This window comes from Staurois parvus, unplaced genomic scaffold, assembly GCF_062004578.1.
Source record: "Staurois parvus isolate SC_StPar_1 unplaced genomic scaffold, SC_StPar_1.0 ptg000438l, whole genome shotgun sequence".
NCBI classification, from domain to species: Eukaryota; Metazoa; Chordata; class Amphibia; order Anura; family Ranidae; genus Staurois; species Staurois parvus.
The window spans coordinates 7,621,632-7,645,921 of NW_028318234.1; the positions used below are offsets into that span (position 1 = coordinate 7,621,632).

Below are 24,290 nucleotides of genomic sequence, written 5' to 3' on the forward strand. Positions count from 1 at the left end.
GCAACCGCTGGGAGGGGTAAGCTGAACTGCAGAGCAACCGCTGGGAGGGGTAAGCTGAACTGCAGAGCAACCGCTGGGAGGGGTAAGCTGAACTGCAGAGTAACCGCTGGGAGGAGTGAGCAGGAGGAACTGTTTGAATAGCTATAGACTTTAGAGCCTCTGCTATGAAACTGATCACTGCTCCAGTGTCTGCAGTAACAGAGCTCACCAAGGGCCTGTTTTAAATCACATTATTGTGAATAAGTAAATATTTGAATCTATTTAGCCTGGCCACAGTTACAACATAAAGTGAAACCGTGTAGAAGCAAGTATCCAAAGTTTAAACTATTTTGTCAGCTGTAAACAGTAGGTCCCCATGGCACTGCAACTCTGGGTCATGTGTCCCGGAGTTGAGGCATGCTACATCAGTAAAAGAGAACATGAAGACTGCTGATAGCAGCACCCACAAGGCACCGTTGTTAATGGTCAAATACCTAAATATCAATTACCTTTGGGAGCGGATGTGTTCGGCGAGTGGGGGTTGTTTTTTGTTCTTTTTTTTATGTGAGGCGTGGCTGGCATTCGTTGTGATAGTTGTTGGATCTACCTCGGAGGGATATTTATTTTTTAATAAAGGACTTGTAACAAAAAGAAAATAAAAATTTGGGGCCCTGAACTGAAAGCACTGTAAGGATGGCGTTTTAAGACTAAGAACTACATTTTGGTATCTTTGAAAACTACAAACCTGTCTTGCTATGCTTCTGAAACGGACAAAAACATGAATTAAGATCCAAATTAACGCACTTTAGTGGATGCAAATATTTGCTTATTTCTTTCCCAATGAAAAGTGCTGCAGCTTTAACTTTCACTGTGTATGTCAATCCATAAGGCAAAGGGGCGGGATGTCCTGCCCGTCCATCAGACTGTGGGAATGTATTGGGTGTCAGGATCCCTTTAGCTCACCAATCATTTATATTGCATAAGCTATTGCAACAACTGGATGGACTTTTGTCTTTTTTCAGCCAGACTAACTATGTAACAAAATCTATGCAAACTTTTTTTTTTTTTTAAAATTAGGATGTTCTTTGAATGTTTCCGGAGTAATGAATGCTTCATAGGAACTTGAAAGGTTGGTGAAGTCCAACAGGGAGACCGCAGTAGCCTTGCAAAAAGCCAGCAGGTGATCAATATCCACCCAAACTAGAAATATCAGCTTTGGGTAGTTTTGGTTTGCTAACCCAAAAAGTCTTGTACAATAAAATATTCCCTGCTGTTTTCCTGTACACAAGGCATACATTCATTGCATGGATTGGGATTTCTTTGGTAGTCTTGATGAGTGTACCTATGCTTGACATGCCACAGTGCTCACTTATAAACCCTTGCTACAGCATTGTCAAGTGCCAAAAAGAAGCATGTCTCATTGTGACACCTCTCATAATGCCCTGCTCCTGCCCTATCAACGAAGATGAAATAGTTGAGCACTGCTCATTCAAAAAAATACAAGCAGGTACACAAGGAAAAAAAATGGAAAATATTTACCCATTTTGTGACAAGCCTGCTCCACAGTAAACACAGTAACTTTTCAGTTTACGTATAAAGCTCATTATTACAACTGTTTTTGTTCGATCTGCCAAGATGTGAAACAGCATTCAGAAGTTAGCATCGGATGGTAGGCCAGTTTAATTATTTTGTGAACTTTAACTGCTTCCTGTCCACTGGATGAATATACAGATGTCCTTGGACGTGATCCTGGAATACTGGTCTTTTTCAGCTGGCAATTAACTACAGAATAAAAGTGATCTGGTTGGCTATAAAGCCATCAGATCACCTCCTCTAGGCCCCCCCCTTCTCAGCCTCTCCCATCCCAGTGGGCAGCACGGACTGATGTGACCTGTTGCATCAGATGCTATAGGAAGAATGGGAGAAACTTCCGTGTTCCTCCACCTCTGTGACATTAGAAACCAAAAGCAACAAGGATTTTGTCACTTCCAGTTTTGGTTTGTTTGTTTACAAGCCATTACAGGCTTGTAAAGCAGCCATAGAGGACCTGTCCTGGCTCATGCTATCACAAGAGATGATGTTCTTCCCTTGTGAAAGCAATACATTTTAATAAAAAGAATAAAATTAAACAGTGGAAAAAAAACGTTTGAATAAAATAAAAAAAATAAATAAAATAACGCGTCCCAATTCCCCCATTCTCAAATGGAAATGTAGGTCCTGAACGCAAATGTAAACGCTGATCGCAAAAAACGTGAGGTATTCTCACGAACATCAGAGTGAGAGAATTAACTCTAGAACCAGACCTCATGTGCAACTCTAAACTGGTAAGCTGTAAAGGCTTTAAAGCATCACCTATGGATAGTTTAATGTATCACAGTGTGTCGCCATTCCGTGGATATGCGCAATTTTAAAAGTGTGATATGTTAAGTATCTATTTACTCAACGTAAAATTTTTTATATTTCACAAAAGAATTGGGCAGTATATTTGGTGTGTGCACTAAAGTTCATTAAAGTGTATTTTTTCCTGATAATGTGCGTTTGATAAACCGCTGTGCAAATATCCTATCACATAAAAACCTGCAATACCCACTATTCTATTCTCCAGGGACTTTGCTTTTGGAAAATATATATTGTTTGGGGGGTTCTAAGTAATTTTCTAGCACAAAAAAAAAATGCAGATTTTTACATGTATGTGAGAAATGTCAGAATTGGCCCAGAAAACAGGTAGTTAATATAGTCACTATAAGAATTTGAAGGGGGTTGATAAAATTATTCCTGTTATATATAATTTTATTTATTTTATTTTTTAAAATATATTTTGCTGAATATTGGGTAATTTGTTCAAGGGGAGTTATTTTTTTTTTTTTTTTTGGTGGAAATAGTTACATTTGTGTTTTTGTTGTTTTCAATAATTAAAAAAGGGGAAAAAAAAACTGCCAATACCCATTTCATTATTCTACTAATAGAAAGCTCTATTGCAGAATATAAACGTTTTTAATCGTTAGCCTGAAAGAGCGCTTAAAAGTAAAAATATGATCTGGTGCTGATGGGGTTAAAGTCTACCAATATGTTTTTGCCTTAGAGGAGGGAACTGGAGCACAGGGAAAAAGACAGCCCACTCAAACACTCAACACGTGCATACCCCATGCAGAGAATGCAATGACTGCAATCACACAAAAAGTAACCAAAGCCAAAATACTACATTTCTAAGCAACTGTTTCCTACCTGTGATGAGTTCTGATGTGTTCCAGTTCAGGTTCAAACCCACCTGAGGTATCCAGCCAGTGAGCTGTCTGTGCATACCACCAAGCATTAAGCAGAGGCAAATCCCACCACGCAGCTGCACATATACACACCCCTTGTATATGTGCAGATGTGGGGCGGGGAATGCATCTGTTACTTATAACTGGCGGTGTGCAGTGAAAGCTTCCTGGCAGGAAATCTGAGGTGGGTTTGGACTAGGATCCAAACACACCTGAGCATGTAAAAAAGATGTATAATAAATACTGAACTAAGTAGAGCCAGATATATTTAGTAAAATAACATACCTTTTGGAGTCCCATCACTACCGGCAGGAGAACATACTGACTGTGGGGATCGTAGGGAAAAGGAGGCAGCATTTCTTATTGAAGAATCACTGTCCTGTAACCACATAAAAACATGCATGAACAAAAAATACATAGCTCACCCTCACGTATATAAGCATTACCATGTATTTTTTCTATATTGAATTAGTCTGGGCTGCAGTAGTCCCTAAACTTTTTTTTTTTTTTTCCAAAAACAGAAAACATACTCTGCATTAAGGTAATGAAAACCCCACTACCAGTCCTAACCCCTTTCCTCTATAGGTTCCTGAAGTCAATAAAACTTCTTTGAGAAGGGAGCAGGGGTGTAGCTTTCTGACACTGTGTGCGTCTACGGCAGTGCTTCTCAAATAGTGGGGCGCGAGGCTCCGTCAAGGGGGGCGCGTCGCCGTCCCCCCCCCCTTCCGACAGAAGGGACACCAAGTACAGGGGTGGGCAGAGGGCTGCTGTCTCTTACCTGGCTCCCACGATGATCCATCCAGGAAGCACTGCTCCTTCCGTCACTCCGGCCACTCCCTCACTCCTGTCGCTCGGCTCCGCCTCCTCACCGGTGATTGGCCGTCAGAACTGTAGCTCAGGAAAGGTACACAGGCGGCCAATCACGGGCGAGGAGGCGGAGCCGAGCGGACCCGCGAAAATCGAGTGAGGGAAAAGCCGGTAAGTGTGCAGTACAGAGGTGCTGCTGCAACCACATATGCTGGCTGCAGCAGCACCATACTGCAACAGGGGTCAGCAAGTGTCATTGGTGTCAGTGGGAGGAATAGTGCCGCATCATTGGTGTCACTGATACTAATGATGGGGCATTATTCCTCCCACTGACACCAACGATGGGGCACTATTCCTCCCACTGACACAAACGATGGGGCACTATTCCTCCCACTGACACAAACGATGGGGCACTATTCCTCCCACTGACACAAACGATGGGGCACTATTCCTCCCACTGACACAAACGATGGGGCACTATTCCTCCCACTGACACAAACGATGGGGCACTATTCCTCCCACTGACACAAACGATGGGGCACTATTCCTCTCCCCACTGACAGGGTACTATTCCTCCCACTGACACCAATGTTGGGACACTATTCCTCCCACTGACACCAATGTTGGGACACTATTCCTCCCACTGACACCAATGATGGGGCGCTATTCCTCCCACTGACACCAATGATGGGGCGCTATTCCTCCCACTGACACCAATGATGGGGTGCTATTCCTCCCACTGACACCAATGATGGGGCGCTATTCCTCCCACTGACACCAATGTTGGGACACTATTCCTCCCACTGACACCAATGTTGGGACACTATTCCTCCCACTGACACCAATGTTGGGACACTATTCCTCCCACTGACACCAATAATGAGGCACTATTCCTTCCACTGACACCAATGATGGGGCGCCAATGATTAGGTCCTAAGTAAATGTTGGTGATCGGTTTGAATTCATTATTATTTATTGATTTTATGTATTTTTTCAGTATCATATTGTTTGACATGTCCAATCAAAAAATGTTTATAGTTTAATTAAGGATTTAATTTTTTTTGAATTTCTAATGCACTTTAAATCTTTTCTGCTACAGTTAATAAAGCTATTCTTTGTTGTAAATTGATCCACATTTCTTTCTTTTTTTATTCTCTTATACGTTAATAAGGATACAGTGTTATGCAGAGGTGTACTTATAACAATTTTATAGACAAATGATACTATTTACAGTCGCGCGGGGGGCGCGAAATGTTTTCTTCTTCCTAGGGGGGGCATGACAGAAGATAATTGAGAAGCACTGGTCTACGGACACATACCTCTCAGCAAACCACCTGGCTTGCTACAAGAAACACCCAAAGGAGGGTTGGAGCTTACAGTGCTGAGGAAACTCCTAGAAGAGAATGCAAGCAATGTTTCTGTGGAATAATCTTGCACAGAGCACGTCTTACCTTTCTTCATTTATTTTTTTTAATTTAAAGCCGAACTCCAGGCAAAAAAAAAACAAACAAAAACATTTTCTCTTGATGTGGGGGTGTGCCCAAACTGCAAGGGTCAAGAGCTTGTTTTGTCCAGGGGAGAAGAAAAAGCCTTATACTCACCTGATCCTACACTCCACCGGCAAAGGCGCTCCTCCACAATCCAGCGGTGCACTGTTCCTGGCGATCTCAAGTCCAGAACAGGTCTATGGACCCTACTATGAACTTGATGTCAGGAAAAGTCCTCTGCTCAAGATCGCTAAAGCGCAGGGGTACAGGAACTGAGGGAAGGATAAGTATATCTCCCTTCATCTGGGAAGCACAGTGGCTAAATGGTTAGCACTTCTGCCTAGCAGTACTAAGGTCGTTGGTTCGAATCCCAACCACGGCACCACCTGCCTGGAGTTTGCATGTTCTCCCTTTGCCTGCGTGGGTTTCCTCCGGGTACTCCGGTTCCCTCCCACACTCCAAAAACATGCTCGTAGGTCAATTGGATCCTGTCTAAATTGGCCCTTGTATGTTTTAATGTAAGTTAGGGACTTTAGAGTGTATGCCCCTTGAGGGTTAGGGACTGATGTGAATGTACAACACATATGTAAAAAAGCTCTGCCTAAATTGACAGCGCTATACAAGTACCTGAAATAAATAAATAAATCTCTCCCCTATACAAAAATGAACAATTAACCCTTGCAGTGAGGGCACAGCTCCACTCCAATGGAAAACTTTTTTTTTTTTGCGGAGTTCAGCTTTAAACTTTCATGTTCAGTAAGCAAAACAAGCAAATGTAGAATGGATTGAAAAGAAAAGCCAAGGTGTACGAGCTAGTTAGTTACTGCACCTTTACCACAAGTGTGGCAGGAAGTTCAAGTCTCCGCTGGAATTTAAAAAACTGTCTGAAAGGCTGATATTTTCTCTAAATGCCATTTCACAGTAACATATGTAGCATACAGGAAACAAACCCAATACTTTCATATATATATATATACATACACATATACACACACACACATACATATATCCTATCTATATACCGAGTCCCGATAAAGCATTCATATGCGTTAAAATAAAGATACAGGCTGTTGAAAGCTAAATTTTCATAGTAGCTTGTCACATAAAAGCATACCTCACTGCCCAGCCTATGTACCATCTGCAGATAGTCCTCACTGGTGCTGTGCCTGGAGTTATCTGCATGGTGGTTTGCAGAGTTGCCTGCTAACTGACCAGAGACTTTGTTTTCATGTAAGTTCCTCAGCCCTCCCGCCACGATAGGACTGGACACAGAAGCTACAAAAAAGAAAAATTGCAAGTATCATAAAGTTACAAAGTGTTCATCTCTATAGGTGTAAACAAAATACACGTGAACTGAAAGCATGATCCCTACATACCTTGCTGCATTTGCTGATGTTGTGTGTAACTTCCAGGATGGGCATATGGCATATAGCCTGCAGGGCTTTGAGGAGCATAAGGGCTAGGAACAGGGCTGTTTTGCTGGCCAATAAACCGATTTGTTGAACTGGTCTGAGGTGGTACAAATCGACTGTAAGAGGGAAAAAAAAAAATTAAGTACATGCAGAAACCCATACGCCTATTTAGGCATCTTTCCTGCTGTTCAGTTTTTCCATTATTTTGCAATAATGCAAAAAGAATTTCACGCTATGAAATTGAAGCAGAGAACACATACATATAGTACAATTTTAATTTTGCAAGTTCAGAATACCTGTGCAAGTGTGTTTATGAAACTTAGCAAAAACGTACAGAAATGATTGGTTCACTTTCAGGCTTGAGGCTTCTGAATTACAACTATAAATTTTCATCCAAACTACATATTTATTGGTAAATTATGCTGATTTAGAGATATAAGGTTGTCTAACTGGTATGTGGCCAGCTTTAAAGGGAAATGTATTTGAACTAAAATGGGTTTTAAGTAACAATTAAGCAATAGAGGACCTTTCTGGTGTCAGCAAAAACCTGTTTTAGTCTTCCAAATCATTCCTTCTTCCTTCCAATAGAGCCACTTGGATCCTAGGCCCAGACTGTAGAATGGGCCAGTAACACCACTATCATTCAACTGCCTGGTCCTAGGATCCAAGGTCTCCACAGAGACATACAGAGGGATTGGAAGACTTTCACCCAAAAGGGGAAGTTCCGCTTGTATGCATCTCGCCCCTTTACTGCCACATTTGGCACTTTTTGGGGGAAAGGAGGGAGGGGGGAGTGGGTATTTGGTTTTGACAGGTACCCGCTCCCACTTCCAGTCAGATGTGAAGCGGGAATCTGAGCTGGAAGTTCACATACCACACCCCCCCCATTTACAGGTCCCAGAAGACTGCGAGACTATTCACAAAGAGCAGGGAGCTTCATGCTTGCACAGTAGGTACCTGGCTTTGAAGCCAGAAGGCTTTACTGCTGGTTTCCCTTACTTAAGATGACAGAACCAGGAACCCAAAGCCAACTTAAGGCAAGTGTCCTTATATTAAAAGTCAGCAGCTAATTTGTAGCTTTTCATTTTTTGGGGAGAGCTTGCCGCTCCATTTTAAACAGGTTGTAACTATGATTACATTAAAATCAATTCAACTCAGATTTTAACTTCCCGACACACATGAAAGTCTGCTAAAATAATCCAATGCCCTGGTGCCCAACCTGCACCCCTTTGGTATAGGATCTGTGGCCCACGGACCTCACCAGTCTGTAAGTTAATTAGCATAATAGCATTGATCTTTAATAGCCTCATGTAACATGTTCCCAGTTTCATATTATCTTCTGCAGCAAATCTCCAGCCAAAAATGTATCATGTTCACACTCTCTGATCCTCATTTCCTCTATTAGGTCAGCAGTTTCTGACAGTCCTCTTCAGAAACACATATACTGAACATTATGTGTGGTCCTTTGGTGATGCCAGGGGTTGCATTTGAAGCCCTTTTAGCTCAGAAGTTGACAACCACTGATTTAATGTCTATGGGTACCAGAGACAACCCTGAATGGACATGTCAATGACAGAACATACCAACAGGTTGTAAAACCTCATTCTTAACTTTCTATTCTTCCCACAATCAGTTTGAGGGAGGCGGGAACAAGTCTACAGATTTACTTTAACATGTCAAAAAAAATGAAAATATCCTTAACTTTGGGTATACAGTATCTCACAGAAGTGAGAACCCCCCTCACGTTTTTGTAAATATTTTATTCTATCTTTTCATGTGACAACACTGAAGAAATGACACTTTGCTACAATGTGACGTAGTGAGTGTACAGCTTGTATAACATGTAAATTTGCTGTCCCCTCAAAATAATTCAACACACAGCCATTATGTCTAAACCGCTGGCAACAAAAGTGAGTACACCCCTAAGTGACAATGTCCAAATTGGGCATCATGCTCTGCTTCAGTATGTCACAGTACATGTTGGCATTCATGGTTCCCTCAATGAACTGTAGATCCCCAGTGCCAGCAGCACTCATGCAGCTCCAGACCATGACACTCCCACCACCATGCTTGACTGTAGGCAAGACACACTTGTCTTTGTACTCCTCGCCTGGTTGCCGCCACACATGCTTGACACCATCTGAACCAAATCAGTTTATCTTGGTCTCATCAGACCACAAGACATGGTTCCAGTAATCCATGTCCTTAGTCTGCTTGTCTTCAGCAAACTGTTTGTGGGCTTTCTTGTGTATCATCTTTAGAAGAGGCTTCCTTCTGGGACTAAAGCCATGCAGACCAGTTTGATGCAGTGTGCGGCGTATGGTCTGAGCAGGCTGACCCCCCAACCTTTCAACCTTGGCAGCACTCATACGTCTATTTCCCAAAGCAAACTCTGGATATGATGCTGAGCTCGTGCACTCAGCTTCCTTGGTCGACCATGACGAGGCTTGTTCTGAGTGGAACCTGTCCTGTTAAACTGGTCTTGGCCACCATGCTGCAGCTCAGTTTCAGGGTCTTGGCAATCTTCTTATAACCTAGGCCATCTATTTATTTAGAGCAACAATTCTTTTTTTCAGATCCTCAGTTCTTTGCTATGAGGTGCCATGTTGAACTTCCAGTGACCAGTATGAGAGAGCAATAACACCAAATTTAATACATCTGTGCCCCATTCACACCTGAGACCTTGTAACACAAACAAGTCACATGACACCTTGGAGGTAACATGGCTAATTTGGACATTGTCACTTAGGGGTGTACTCACTTTTGCTGCCAGCGGTTTAGGCATTAATGTCTGTGTGTTGAGTTATTTTGAGGGGACAGCAAATTTACACTGTTATACAAGCTGTACACTGACTACGTCACATTGTAGCAAAGTGTCATTTCTTCAGTGTTGTCACATGAAAAGATCAAATAAAATATTCCCAAAAATGTGAGGGGTGTACTCACTTCTGGGAGATACTGTATGCAGATTTTTACAGTACACTGCATTTTGTTGTGCTTTAAACATGATAAATTATAAGCCCTATGGCATAAAAAGAACTATGTTGAAACAGAGCCAAACCCTGGGAGAACATGGTTTATAAGGCTTATAAGCTAGGTACGGTATATAGACACACCACAGAGATTCATTACCTGGAAGGGCTATGAGAGATAGTGGTTGGTTGATAATTGGTAGATGCTGGGCTACCATGCATGGAATTCTGGGGAAGCTTATACTGAGGCATCATCATCCCTAAGGAGAAAACAGTTAATCACCATTAGCTTAAACTAGAACAGAAAAGTAAGAATCAAAGAGTAACTGAGAAAACCAAACATATTAAAACTCAACTCCAAAAAGCTTTATTTACTTTTCAACACTGTAGAGAGGAGATGGCTTAAGCTGGCCATACATTATACAATTTTCTTATTTAAGTTGCTTCCTTAGATTTACCTTCAACTATGTAGTGCAAGGGCCTGTCTGATTGCATACAAATTGAAAGTGTTTAGGATTGACCTCATATGGTTTTGGGAAATCTACAGGAAATTTATACAAGAGAATTGTATGAACTATGGCCGGCCTTAGAGAGGGGAATTTATCAAAGCTAGAACAGACAGAATCTGGAGCAGCTGTGCATGGCAACCAATCCACTTTTGTCTTCAGCTTGTTCAGTTATCTTTTTTAAACTAACATGTTATACTTAAACGCTCTGTGCCATAGTTTTGCACAGGGTGTCTCTGAACCTCATCTTCTAGGGTCCTCCGATGATGCTGTCCCCTCCTCTGCTTGTGTCAGTCGGTGTGTGGGCTTGATCCCAAGCCAGGCTGGGTGCGTCTTTTACACACACGGCTCAGCCCCGCCCCGCTCCCCCATCACAGGATTTGATTGATAGCAGGAGAAGCCAATGGTTCTCGCTGCTGCCTCCATATCCAGTGAGAAGAGAGCTGCACCACTGCTCTCTAGCAGAGCACTAGATTGAGATCGGGCTAGGGTAAGTACTTGGCAAGGGGGGGACCATCAGCAGTATATAGCAGTCTTGATACTTCTATCAATGTCCATTCGAGCACTGGTTAAAGCTTGTAGGAGGAGCTTTCATTATTCTCCTCTGACTGTCCTATGAGACTGAAAGACCCTCTGTCTGGACAGTGCTGATATACCCTGTGATGATCACATGCACCCTCCCAAAAAAAACCACTAGCAATACACACCAGAGTGCAGAGTGCCTCCTACGGCTCTATACTATCAGCAGATGGATTGGAGACTGTGGAAGAAGGGGAGGGTCAGAGAAGACAGGATCAAACAACCTTTTTACAGAATGTGGAAGATTAACGCCTTAGGTTCCACAGTGAGTATGACGAGCATGCTTTACTGTATATACAGACTGATTTTACGGCTGTGGGTTTAGTAACACTCTAAGATAACAATAAAAAACCTTAAGCCTTTACAACCACAAGCTTTGAAAATGAAGAAGCAACTGACTGGTTTCCATACAGAGCTACTCCAGATACAAGCTTCTTCAGTATAATAAATTCTCCTCAGAATCCCGGTCAGTTTTCTGTCATCTGTGCCACTATTGGGGATTCGGGACAGTAAGATGGAAAGTCTTTCAAACCTAGACACAGGCAACTGAAGTGAGTAAGCGGTAGATTTTCTAACATTTTCTTTTTTTTTGCTGTTTGTGCCTTGTCCCTCTGATGCCTGCACCCTTTACTGTACAGAGGTTCAGGGACAGCAAAGCGAGTGGAAATATGTAGAGCTTTATCTGTACAACTTAATCAGATCTCATTATCACAAAATAAGATCGGATGTAAAAATTAAAAGCATAGTTTACCTTTAATAAGAAGCTGCCTGTGCAAGTAAGGGGCCTCTGTAGATAAAAACAAACTTCAGCTTTAACTAAAGTTCAAAAATGCCCTTGCTATTGGCGTAGGCTATTTACATACAGTACCTCCGAAGACTGCCTGAAAAAAAAAACCCCAGAGATGGCATCATCCTATTCTGCCTTATTGCTAGGACATTGCTAAGATTCCCAGCTATTATTGTTCACTTCCACCATCACAGGAGTGCCCTTTTACACGGGAATTATTCAAATGTGTAGATGAAAACAAACTGTGCAGCTTCGACCAGACACCACTCATCACCTCTGAGTTACTACCAAAACAGGAAGTGACGAGCCTTCTAGCGGATGGTTCTTACCACTCTGCACTGCATATCTGTTCTGCATACTTTTCTCCCTGAAGACATTGGGATTTCTGGCCAGGGTGGCTTGCAACAGGACTGGTATATCTCCTTCAGGATCATCACTGCCCAGGTTATCTTTCAGCTCTCTGTTAAAGAATGCAAAGAAAAAAAAAACACTAAGTAAAATAACACAAAGTACAGATTGTGAGAACACCTAGCAACCACCCATTTTATTTATACACACACACACACACACACACACACACATATATGTATATACATACATACAGAGAGCGAGAGATGTGCTCATCTTTCATTCTAACAATAGTCTTAAAGTACATCATATAAGCTGTCCAGGAAAAGAAAGCACTAAAATCCATAAGATGCCACTTTGTTTCCATAGTAACTACATATACAGACTTTTTTTTCCCAATATTGCTTTTACACAGATATAGCACATAATTACTGCATAGATCTGACTGCCTACAGGCCTTCCATTATTTACAATCTAACCACTATGCATTGTCTATATGCCCCAGAGAGGAGTTCTATCACTCAAGGACACTAGCAAAAACTTAGGCTAGTTGGGAGTGGAAGGCGTTTTATAGGGGGGATATCCCTGCAGCTTTTGCCCAATCACCTGAAGGTAGCTGCATACAACACATGATTTAAGATTACGATCCTGTGTACTGTACTTTATGACTGGGGGGAAAATAAAGTTGACATTTCATATGCACAGTCTATACTTACAGGATCTTTATTGTCATAAAGAACATCATGCAAGAATGAAAGAACCATTAAAATTTACTTATGTTAAGAGGCTCTGGGCTTCAGCAAAATGGCAACCTCCAGCAAGAAGAACAGGAGCAATGCTGGAGGCAATTTACAACACAAACTAATTTTGTCAGCATAATCATCAAAATGGAATGTATGTTCCTTCATTATTTTCATTGTTATGGGTAAAGTTACACTTTAAGTGAATAACATTTCTCCCGTTCCTCGAGAAAAAAACTGTTTTATTATATCTCACTGAAAACTTCTCAGAAGAGCATAGTAAGTCAAAAAGCAACATTTATCTCTGACAAACATTTTTAGCAATGATAGAGATCACATCAAGGGCTAAACAGTGCTTCCTAAGAGCAGGCACAAAAGTAGGCCAATTATTATCTTTATTAGTCAGTAAAAACTCCTTCACGTGCCCCACGGATTTATTTTCATTGAATAGGAGCTTATTAGTTACCTGGGCTTACCCCAGATGTTAAGCCCCTATAACCGGTGAACAGGGTGTTCTCCAGGTAATACAAGAACCTAGTGGTACCTCCTCTTTGGTGGAGTTTTAACTTGTACCACGGACTTCTGCTTGGGCACCCTAGGTTAACGCTAATAAAGGCTAAGGCAATCTTTAAAAAAAAAAAAAAAAAAAAAAAAAAAAGAAAAATGCACATATATTTGCTGGAAAAAAAATGTGTATTTATATTTTGAAAATCAAACACAAAGCACTGCAACCACAGTCAGTGGATCGTGTGTGTAATGCTAGACCCTTCAGATGCTTCCTCCAGCTTCTCGTCTCTACTGAGTTATGGACTTTCAGTTAGATTGCTAGAAGAAGTGTCAATGGACAACAAGTACAGAGATCACCGCACTTGTGTCCCATCCAAGTCCATCTGTCGGAGGGGTGGGGTGTCCCAATAGCACCACCTTACATCCTAAATAGGTGTGTAACATGTAACATTAGGACTACTTTCACACTGATCTGCATATGCGTTTTTAATGTGTTTGCGGTGTGTTTTGAACATGACATGTGACTCGAAAATGTTAATGGATGTTTTCCATTGATTTTAAAAGGAAGGCACAGTTTTGGTGCGTTTTTTTTTTTTTAACCGCACCAAATATGCAGCAAGCGGGATTTTAAAAACCGCACCTGACCCGTAACAGATCAGTATGAAGAGATGCATAGGAATACATGGTCACACATTTTCTTCCGCTTATTTTAACGCAAAAGTGGAAGAAAAACGGATCAGTGTAAAAGCAGCCTTGAAACAACAATACTGAAAAACCCTGTTAAAGGAATGAGTAAACAAGCATAGACTAGTAAAGCAAGCTAAAATATATACAGCAGCTTTATAATCCTTAAGCCAGTGGTCCCAAAACTGTGGCCTGTTGGCTGGCTGTGGTCCTATGTAAGGAATTTTTATGCCAGACCCTGATTGCACCTCCAAACATCCATGTGAATGAGGCCTTACACTAAAGATGCACTTCAACAAACATCAAATACACAAGGCAAACCTCTTAAAATTCCCAACTTGCAAAAAGTTCAGATGAACATATAATTTGTCTCAACATTTCCACCTTCACTACTCAATTTCACATTCTCTAGCAACATTTCAGTACCTGGACAGCTATTCATTCCATTGCAAATGTTACTGCTGCACAAACTGGCAAATATTTTTATGAGCCAGGCAACATACTGCAGAAAAGCAGACGTATACAGAAAACAGAGTTACAGTGTTACAACCACAGCAACAGTTCCAACAACTGGATAAAAGGACAGGCAATCAAGAAGGAAGCCCAAATAATATCAAATTTTATTTTCGATTGTCATACATACATGTGATCTGTTGACACCTGGTTGAGACTATGGACAAGCTGTGACACCAGAGGTTCATCCCTGCATGCCAAAAGGCAGTTGACCTCTTCTGCTATTCGTCCATTAAAGAGGAGGCTCTTTGTCGTTGTAGCGGGTAAAGGGGATGGAAGAGGCAGCTGGTTCAACACTGTCAAAAGGGAAAAAACAAAACAAAAAAACAGAATCAGAATAAAACAGTAACTTAGGTTAGAAGATAATGTAGAAATACAACCATCTTAATAAATTCTAAGAATAATGTACACAATTATTGTCCTATCACACTGACATCACAACAATGATTGTTCACCATCCAAAGATATAATGTACACAACTGTTCTGATTAAAATAAATAAAAGGAAAAGTCAGTTTTACACAGATTGATTAGAAGGCAATATTTTCACAAATAATAGGTAGAACTAGAACGTGAATGTCTCGATAAACACCAATTTCTGGTACAGCAACAGTTAAAACTGGAAGAGCAAGGGCAGCCTTATTCCAAGCACATTTTTTGCAGACAATTTTTAGCCATTTAGCTAGTTGCCCACTACTATGGAATTTAATCACTAGACTAGCCGTACAGCATTACAAATTTCTTTGCTGTTTAGGAAGTTTAGTTAAAGCAGATGCTTGTCTGGAGCATAGATACGATTGCTATCTCTTGGAGGTAAAGGGTAAATGCACCAAAATGTGATACTTCACCGTTGACCAGATGTTGGAAAGTTGAAGTATTATTAAAGGCACAGAATATTTTTCGTTCTGGATAGAGTGGAGAGTGATTAGAACACCTGTCAGGTTTTTACGTCTGTCTGTGTCCCTCCTTAGGGTGATTCACCCTCTCTGTCCTGTTTATTGTTATAACTAAAATTGAAAAACCCACACAAATTTAGGGTTATTCCCCACAACAGTAACAGAGGAGAAGTCCTTCAAAGGGGACCCACTAGTTGTTGACCCTGATGACAACCAGGGATTCCCTCACTTTGGATAGTTTTCCCTTCACTTTCTGTTTTGGCTATGGGACAGGAAGTAAAGGGAATTTTTCCCAATGGGATACAGAGGGCAAAAAAACAAACCACACAGGGGTTCTAAAACTCCCTTACTCTATCCAAAATAAAAATAAAAGTTTGGCTATTGAACTACTTTAAACTCTCAGAAGACAGCTTCATCTTTTTTGAGGAGATTTCTGCACAACAACTGTGGTCATTATGAGGGGCTCCTGCTCTCACTGCTGTATTAGATAGGAAGTATGGGCTTGTGAGTATTGCCCCTTTAAGGTTTGTATAACGCAGGGGAAGGGTCATAACCTCATTGGGAGACAGACATATAAACCATAACATAATAACACAACAGGGCTGTGCTATGTGTGATGAGGCGGTGTACATTTCAGGATTGGATGGACAAAAATGTAAGTTGTTTGGAAGGTCTCAATATATGCATTTCATCTGTGTATTTAGCCATTTGCCTGGAGTTCAAACATTGCTTTAAAAGGAAGCCATACACGTTAGACTGATGACACAATCTAACATCAATATTTTGTTTAAATTAACCCTTCTCACCATAACCTATATCACTATACTGTCTTGCTTTGTCAAAATAACAAGGAAAAAAAAATATATTAGTTGGTTTCAATAAGGAGATGGGATCTAATTTGCCCTGCTTGAATCTGGTAGAAAAAAATCCAATTGTTCTTACAAAATTGCTGAATATGAGAAGCTGAAGAAAGATGAAAGGAAGGTAGTTAAGTGAACCTGCATTTGAAAAGTATAAAGTAGAACTTAGGGTAAAAAACGATTTTAATTTTGGATACAGTAAAGGAAGGTTAAAACCCGTCAGTAGCGTCCCCATTGCAAGATGTCCCCAAAATTACTAATCTGGGGATAACCCAAAATTTGGGATTTTCTTTTACTTTCACTTTCAGTGATAATGGTAAACAGGACAAACAGAAAGCGTGAATCTCCCTAAATAAGCTATAAATACTTGACAGATGTGCTAACCCCTCTCCATTCTATCCAAAAATTTTTTTGTAGTTTTGCCTTTCGTTATATTTTAAAGCAGATCTGTACTGTACAAGCAGTATGTTGAGGAGAAAACTGTGAAGTGTATGACAGTGGGCAGTATGTGCAGGGGAGGAGTGCGGAGTATTTGACTAGGGGGCAATGTGTGCAGAAGAAAAATGTGTATTAAGGCAGACAGTATGTGCAGGAAAAGAAAATGCAGGATAGGATGGTGGGCAGTATATGCAAGAGGAGACTGAGCAAGATATAACAGTGGGCAGGGTATGATGGTCAACAGTAATGCAGGTAAGGCGTGCAAAGGGTATGATGGTGGGCACTTAGTAAAATTGAAGAGGGCATCATGGCAGGCAATATGTACAGGAGAGGAGTTTCAGTGATTGATGTCTAACAGTAAGAGGATTGAAGCAACTGGAAAGGACTGTGCGCGCTGTGTGTGTGTGTGGGGCCAAGGAGTGATGCCATGTTAGCCTGGTGGTGTTGTAAAGAAATTTTCTGCTCCTCGTGTAATGAGAACATTACCAAATTTACAGCATTTATAGTAGAAATGGTCAAGTAGAAAGTAAGTCAAAATGTGAGAAAAGCAAAAATAATAGTCGTAGAGATACTTACAGTCTGTGAGACTAGCAATTCCCGCTAGAGTCGTAATGGGAACATGAGGCATATCCCCATTCATCCTGAAGCTGTAGGATGGTGGAATCTATGTAGGTATTTCACTGGAGGTGCCACCTGTCATTACTTCCCATCTCCTACGCACTGAAAAATAAAAAAGAAAGCACAGTTAAGGAGATCTTGAACAATCACATCAAAATAAGTAACCAGGAGATTAAACTGTAGCCCATTTCTTATACCGATGTTTGAATAATTGGCAGTAATAAGCATGCAGAGAAACCAACCCAGAATTTAAAAGCAACACAGTCGAGCTTGGAAGACAGCAAGCGCTGTTCAAGGAACCAGGCAAAGTGTTCCCACCAAAACAAATAAGCCTACTAGTCGAATATTTGAGAAGGGGGATATTAGATAGAGACATTAGATAGAGCTTGGTTTTAGGTGGTTCTGAAGGCAAGACTTTTTTTTTTTTTTTTTTTACCTTAATGCCTTCCCTGCCTTAAGGTAAAAAAATATGTCCCACCGGTTATATTGCCCCTTCACCTCCCTGAATACTTACCTGAGTAAAGTATCTTGATCCAGCACTATGCCCCAGTGCATCAGCGCTGCTCTCTCCCCCTCTCCTCACAGAAGTGAGAACAGCGTGAGCCATTGCTCCTGTTGTGGTCAATCAAATCCTGTGAGGAGGGAGTGGGACCAGGCCATGCTTTATGTGTCTAAAGACGCACACAGTCACGCTTAGGAGCAAGCCCGCGGGAGTGCACCCATAAGGAGTGACTTCCTACAGTGACACATCGAGATGAGGAGCCAACAGCACCAGCAGGGGACCTGAAAAGAGGAGGTCCGGGGGCCACAGTGTGCAATAACATTGCACAGAGCAGTTAAGTATAACGTGTTTATACTTTTAATTTAAAAAAAAATAAAATTAAGTTTTACAATCACTTTACATTATGCATTTACTCAAAATTAATTGATCATTTTTATAGCCCTAAGCTGGTCATAAACTGATTAACAATGGACCAGCTGAATATCATTCAGTGTGTGGCCGTCCCTGCTTGACAGAAGCTCATTGAGTGATCCTCTTCTCTCAAAGCGAAATGCTGGAAAACGTGTGTGTGTGTGTGTAGGTGTGTGTGTGTGTGTAGGTGTGTGTGTGATACCTCCAATGCATCTCGTTTAGATGGAGGAATCTCTTAGAGATAATGCCAGCTTAACTGTCTATTCCCTGAAAATACTCATTATGGGATCTCTGGTGCTATGGTGGTCCCTCAATCTGGATGAAATGGCCAGATTCGGTGGCTGTAATCCAATGTATATGAGCATCTTAGAGTATTGCTGGATACATTTTAACTGCTGCCTACAAGTACTAGGCTGACCTCAAACCCAAGTGCAGAGTGCTGCTTGAAAGGAAAGTAATGTTAAAGTACAGAATATGCTGAATTGAAATCATCTGCATTGTGCAAAGTTAAAATGGACCTGAACCGAAAATAAAAAGCTTTCTACGTTACATGAACATCCAGAAGCTTTGTACCTAAAGCAAAACCCTTAAAAGATTTAAGGTATTAAACCCAAAACAAAAAATATATTGCAGCTTACCAATCATTACATGTGGAGGTTGCATTAATTTTCTTTTTTGTTAGGCTTTTGATCTGGTGATCTGGTCAGTAATACACCTTCTGCATTAGAGCATGCCCATTCTGGATGAAGGAGCACAAAGGCACCTTTTGACAACACCACAGTTTACCTGGGGGGAGGAGGTGTTAATGTTCTAGCAGATTTAGATACACTAACAAACTGAAGCCAATCTCCAGCTCACGTTATAAGCAGTTACAGCTTTTTCCCTTAGGGATACAGGGTTTACACAAATAAATATAAAAGCTGAGCATTTCAAGCACCCCTGTCAGTGTTAAATTGTTTGCGTCATCTCTAACTGCTACATCTGCAAGAAAGCTTGTTCTTTTGAAAAACAACAGACTTACTGGTCAAATCACCAGGTAAAAATAAGGAAAAGAAAGCCAAAAAAAAAAAAAAAACTAATGCAGCCATCACATCCACGAATTGGTAAGTTGCAATATAATAAATGTTCGCTTTTGGGTTTAATAGTGCTTCAAAACGGAACTACACTGCATGTGAGCACTAGCCAAAAACACTAATTCATTTTTAATATTCAAAGCAAACTCCTCCATGATTTATTTTGCTGAGAAATCACTTTGAAAAGCACCCCCTATTTCTGGCCATGGCCACTATAAGGGCAGATTAATTTACTTCTGGGAATAATCTGCCCTTAGCTCAGGCCAGCATGCAGGTGGGTGTGCTAAACTGAGAAAACCCCTCCTCCCCTGAAGACTCATGGGATGTATGATAGAATATTCCTAGGCATGGAAACCAGGAAGTGACTGAAGAAATGTGTAAAAAAAAAGAAATAAAAGTTTCAAACAAGCAAACATAATATACTATCCTAACTATTTACGAATATTTGCGGCATAAGGATCTGGCCTCCAAATTATTGTTTTATATGAAGCCTATGAATGGAATACATTTGGATTGCTGTAAAATAAGCAACTAGAGTAACAGCTGGCACACACACACCAAAAAAAAATAAAAGAATCACAACAGTCAAGGTATAAATACATTTTAAGAACTGTAGAGGCTGATGAGTCCCAGAGGTATTACTATATAAACCCACATGGATCAAGCAACTCTAATTTAAAGCAACGACACACAAGCAGAAAAAAAAAACATTTAAATATTCAAGCCTGGCTACACACGCATTACATTTTTACAATTTTTTCATTACTTTCACACCTCTGACATTTTTCCAAATGTATTACTCCGTTTTTGAATCTTCACTTTCACTTTTCTCTTTCAGTATTTACACTCGCACAGAAACAAGAGGCCTAATCTGACCTTGCCTTACGCCTACAGAGTAAGGCTCTGCTCATACTAGTGTCATTTTCAGGTTCTCACAGAACTGGATGACAATGGATATCACATTGTTTTCAGTGGTGCCCATTCACATCAACTGCAACTCCACATGATTTTGGAAAAGGTTCCTGTACCACTTCGGTATGATTCCAGCATGATTTTAACTCCACAGAATTCGTAAACCACATCTAAATTGCTCTACATAATCACAATGAAAACCAGATCAAAATCAGATTGCAGCAGTGTGAATCTAGCCTAAACCACAAAAGGAGCATTCTTTTTAGAGACTTTTCTAGTTTGTGTTGTCATGTGCTGAACAAAATCTAGAGAAAGAAAGGCTCTTCCCCGCTCCACCTGACAAACCTCATCAATGAAAGAGTTCAAAGCTCTGTGTAAGCTCAATCCCAACAGTTACATGGAGCGGTGTACAGGAGAGTCTATGCACAAATGCGGGTTAAAGTAATACTAAAGCAAAAAATGTACGTAAGCAATGCATTGAGGTATAAAATAACATTTTATATTTGTCTGTGCTCCCCCTTCCCTGTGTGGAGGGAAAAAGGGGGGCGGCAGAGGAGAGATCCAGCGCTATGCATGGCTTCATTTCTTCCCCCCTCTCTTCCGCTTTGCACAAGACTTGAGCAGCAGCCTGTCAATCAAATGCAGTGAGGAGGAGGGGGAGGGAGGTATAGAGACACAGCTCTTGAGCGAGCAGACACCCTGTGCCCCCACAGCAAGCAGCTTGCTATGGGGACACACTAAATGGAGGAGAGCCAAGAAGAGGAGGTTTGGGGCAGCTCTGTGCAGTACTATTTCACAGAGCAGGTGAGTAAAACAGTTTTATTTTTTTTATATTTTTTTATAAAATCTAGCCTTTAGTAATACTTTAACTGTATCTGAGCACCACAAACTGAAAACGCTATTTAATTCAATTTTAATATTAACCACCTCCCGCCCGCCATATAAGGAAATGATCCTGGGGTACAGCGGATCACCAAAAAGAGACGATGACGTCGGCTATGTCCAATCACAGCTGATCACATGTAAATAAGGAAATGTCGGTTATCGGCATTCCTTTCCTCATGAGCGGTCATGCTGACAGCGTGTGAGGAGAGCCGGTAATTGGCATTCCTCAGAGGGGACATGTACACTGATCATCAGGGCACTGATGATCAGTGTAGCACCATCATTGCCACCTGTCAGTGTCCATCAATACCACCTGCCAGTGCCCATCAGTGCCACATCACTGCCACATCAATGCCTACCAGTGCCACATCAATGCCTACCAGTGCCACATCAATGCCTACCAGTGCCACATCAATGCCTACCAGTGCCACATCAATGCCTACCAGTGCCACATCAATGCCACATATCCGTGCCTACCAGTGCCACATATCCGTGCCTACCAGTGCCACATATCCGTGCCTACCAGTGCCACATATCCGTGCCTACCAGTGCCACATATCCGTGCCTACCAGTGCCACATATCCGTGCCTACCAGTGCCACATATCCGTGCCTACCAGTGCCACATATCCGTGCCTACCAGTGCCACATATCCGTGCCTACCAGTGCCACATCAATGCCACATATCAGTGCCTACCAGTGCCACATATCTGTGCCTACCAGTGCACATCAATGCCACATCAGTGCACATCTGAGCTGCCCCGTCAGTTCCGTCCAACAGTGCCATACATGAGTGCTGCCTTTCAGTATACATCAGTGATGCCTGTCATTGCCCATCAGTGCCACCTACCAGTGCACATCAATGCCACATCAGTGCCCATCTGAGCTGCCCATCAGTGCCATCCAACATTGCCATGAGTGCTGCCTTTCAGTGCCCATCAATGATGCCTGTCAGTGCCCATCACTGCAGCCTCATTAGCGCACAACAGTGAAGGAAAAAAAAATCACTTATTTAAAAAAATGTATAACAGAAACCAAGAAAAAAACTTTTTTTTTCAAAATTTTCAGTTGTTTTTGGTTTGTTTAGCAAAAAATGAAAAACCCAGAGGTAATTAAATACCACCAAAAGAAAGCTCTATCTGTCTCAAAAAAATGATAAAAATTTCATATGAGTACAGTGTTGAATGACAGCATGGTTGTCATGTAAAGTGCGACAGCACTGAAAGCTGAAAATTGGCTTTGGCAGTAAGGGGGTGAAAGTGCCTGGTAGATAAGTGGTTAAAGCAAACTCACCCATCCATCCATGTCTCCATGATTTATTTTGTTGATAAAATCGCAGCATTTCTAGCTGCAGCTATTTTGATTAAGAGCAGATGATGTAGCATTTACTTCCAGGAATCAATCTGCTCTTAGCTCAGGCATACAGGCAAGGAGGGTGAGCTTCAAGGAGAAAGCTCCTCCATCCCTTGAAAGAAAAAAAAAAGAACACCCATGAAGACTTCTGGGATGTATGACATAATTTTGACATAGGCCAGATATCAGGAAGCATTTGAAGAAATGTACAAAAAAAAAAAATGTACAAAAAAAAAAACCTTCTATTTGCAAATGCTAATAGCACAAGGATTACAGATGGTTAATGTTGACCGAGTTTCATTCTGCCTAGAAGACATATACTTCTAAATGGGTTGAGAAAATGAAAACCTGTACAGTAATTCTGGATACAATAATTGGCAAATGTAAAAAAAAAAAAAAAGACACAAACAATAATGATTGTGAAGTAATGGGACAACCTGACCATGTTCTGACAGAAAGCGATCCAAGCAAATGAGACACCAAAGATGGTTTAGAAAATTGTCAGGTGAATTCTTTTTTTCTCACCAATAAAGAAAAATGAAAGCCAGTTACAGCCTTCCCATGAACAGCCTGTGCAGAAAATAATACTTTAAGAAGTTCAGGATCCTGACAATACATGAGAAGCCCTTGTGTACGGGTACCCGCTACATACCGGTTAAGCACGCAAAGGAGGAAACCACGTAGATGTCTATTTTTAATATAATACAAGCTATACATTCATTGAAAACTGCAGAATGAGCTAGAAAATGTTGGTGTCTTCACGTTGTGCTTAGCAACACAAAGTTTAACTGTTTTGGTTAAAGCCAACAGCTAACCCCCAGAGAATGAATCAGAAGTCAACATCATTAGCATCAATGATAGCAGACAGTCTAGCTGAATGTCACAAGTCTCCAAAGGTACAAACACCAAAGCAAACAAATAAAGATCTCTACAAGATCTCTAAGGCAGAACTCTAGAAGCTCACAATCTTGTGTTTTTTGGCAGCTAAAAGATTTCTTGTGTGCATATTGAGAGATCTTTGTCGATTGCAGTTAATGGCAAATAACTAACTTTACTAACAAATTGCACAACAAACGTTAAAGTCCATAATGTTTACTATGTGCTGCAGGGAAAAACATGGAATAAAAAAACTCTGGAACTATAATCAAGACCAGTTTAGACATAAGTTATTACTAAATGTGTGGACACATCAAGTTTTTTGTGTTTTATATTGTCACACAATTCCGATTAACTGAATCGGATGGACTATGCTAAAAGGTATTTCCACTTTTGAAGTCACATTTGAAAAACACACACTATATGTTTGCTATGTGTTGCCATTCACAGAGCATGCCTTAAAAAAAAAAAAAACACTTTTTTTTTAAACATTTAACCTTTTAGGTGTTTCTAAAGAGAAAGCATCATGGCTGATTCTAAGAATTTCTGAACAATCTTATGTGTGGTGGTTGGGGGAATGATTCCTCTCCACTATGCTATTGTATCCAGACAGTGGGGACTCCTCTTCTGTCAGACACACTGCTCAGCGCTGCAGCCAATCAAATATTTACCAACACTCCTGTTCTACAAGGAGTCAATCATTAGATCAACTCCTCCTGAACAGGAACAACCATAAATGGATCAAAATTTGTCCAGTCCCTGCTGAAGAAGCCAAATTTTGAACCACCTATGGCCAGATTTAGTGTCTTGTCACCATACAGATTCTAGGTATTCCTTATTAACATACAATGCTGGAGGGCTGTTTATAACATTTTTAGCCCTTTG

At 41.0% G+C, this 24,290-nt stretch overlaps 1 protein-coding gene across 4 annotated transcripts in view; it reads right to left on the reverse strand.

The window, feature by feature from the left end:
- NIPBL (NIPBL cohesin loading factor) overlaps positions 1–24,290 on the reverse strand; it is a 192,843-nt gene that overhangs the window by 107,005 nt on the left and 61,548 nt on the right. For all 4 annotated transcript variants that reach the window (XM_089687840.1, XM_089687839.1, XM_089687842.1 and 1 more), the window contains exons 2-8: positions 17,354–17,497; positions 14,715–14,880; positions 12,122–12,252; positions 10,081–10,180; positions 6,913–7,064; positions 6,651–6,811; positions 3,528–3,621 (exon numbers count right to left, since the gene is read on the reverse strand). In XM_089687840.1, coding sequence (XP_089543966.1) covers positions 3,528–3,621; positions 6,651–6,811; positions 6,913–7,064; positions 10,081–10,180; positions 12,122–12,252; positions 14,715–14,880; positions 17,354–17,417 — 868 coding nt within the window. In that variant the 5' untranslated portion in view covers positions 17,418–17,497. The remainder of the gene's footprint in view (positions 1–3,527; positions 3,622–6,650; positions 6,812–6,912; positions 7,065–10,080; positions 10,181–12,121; positions 12,253–14,714; positions 14,881–17,353; positions 17,498–24,290) is intronic.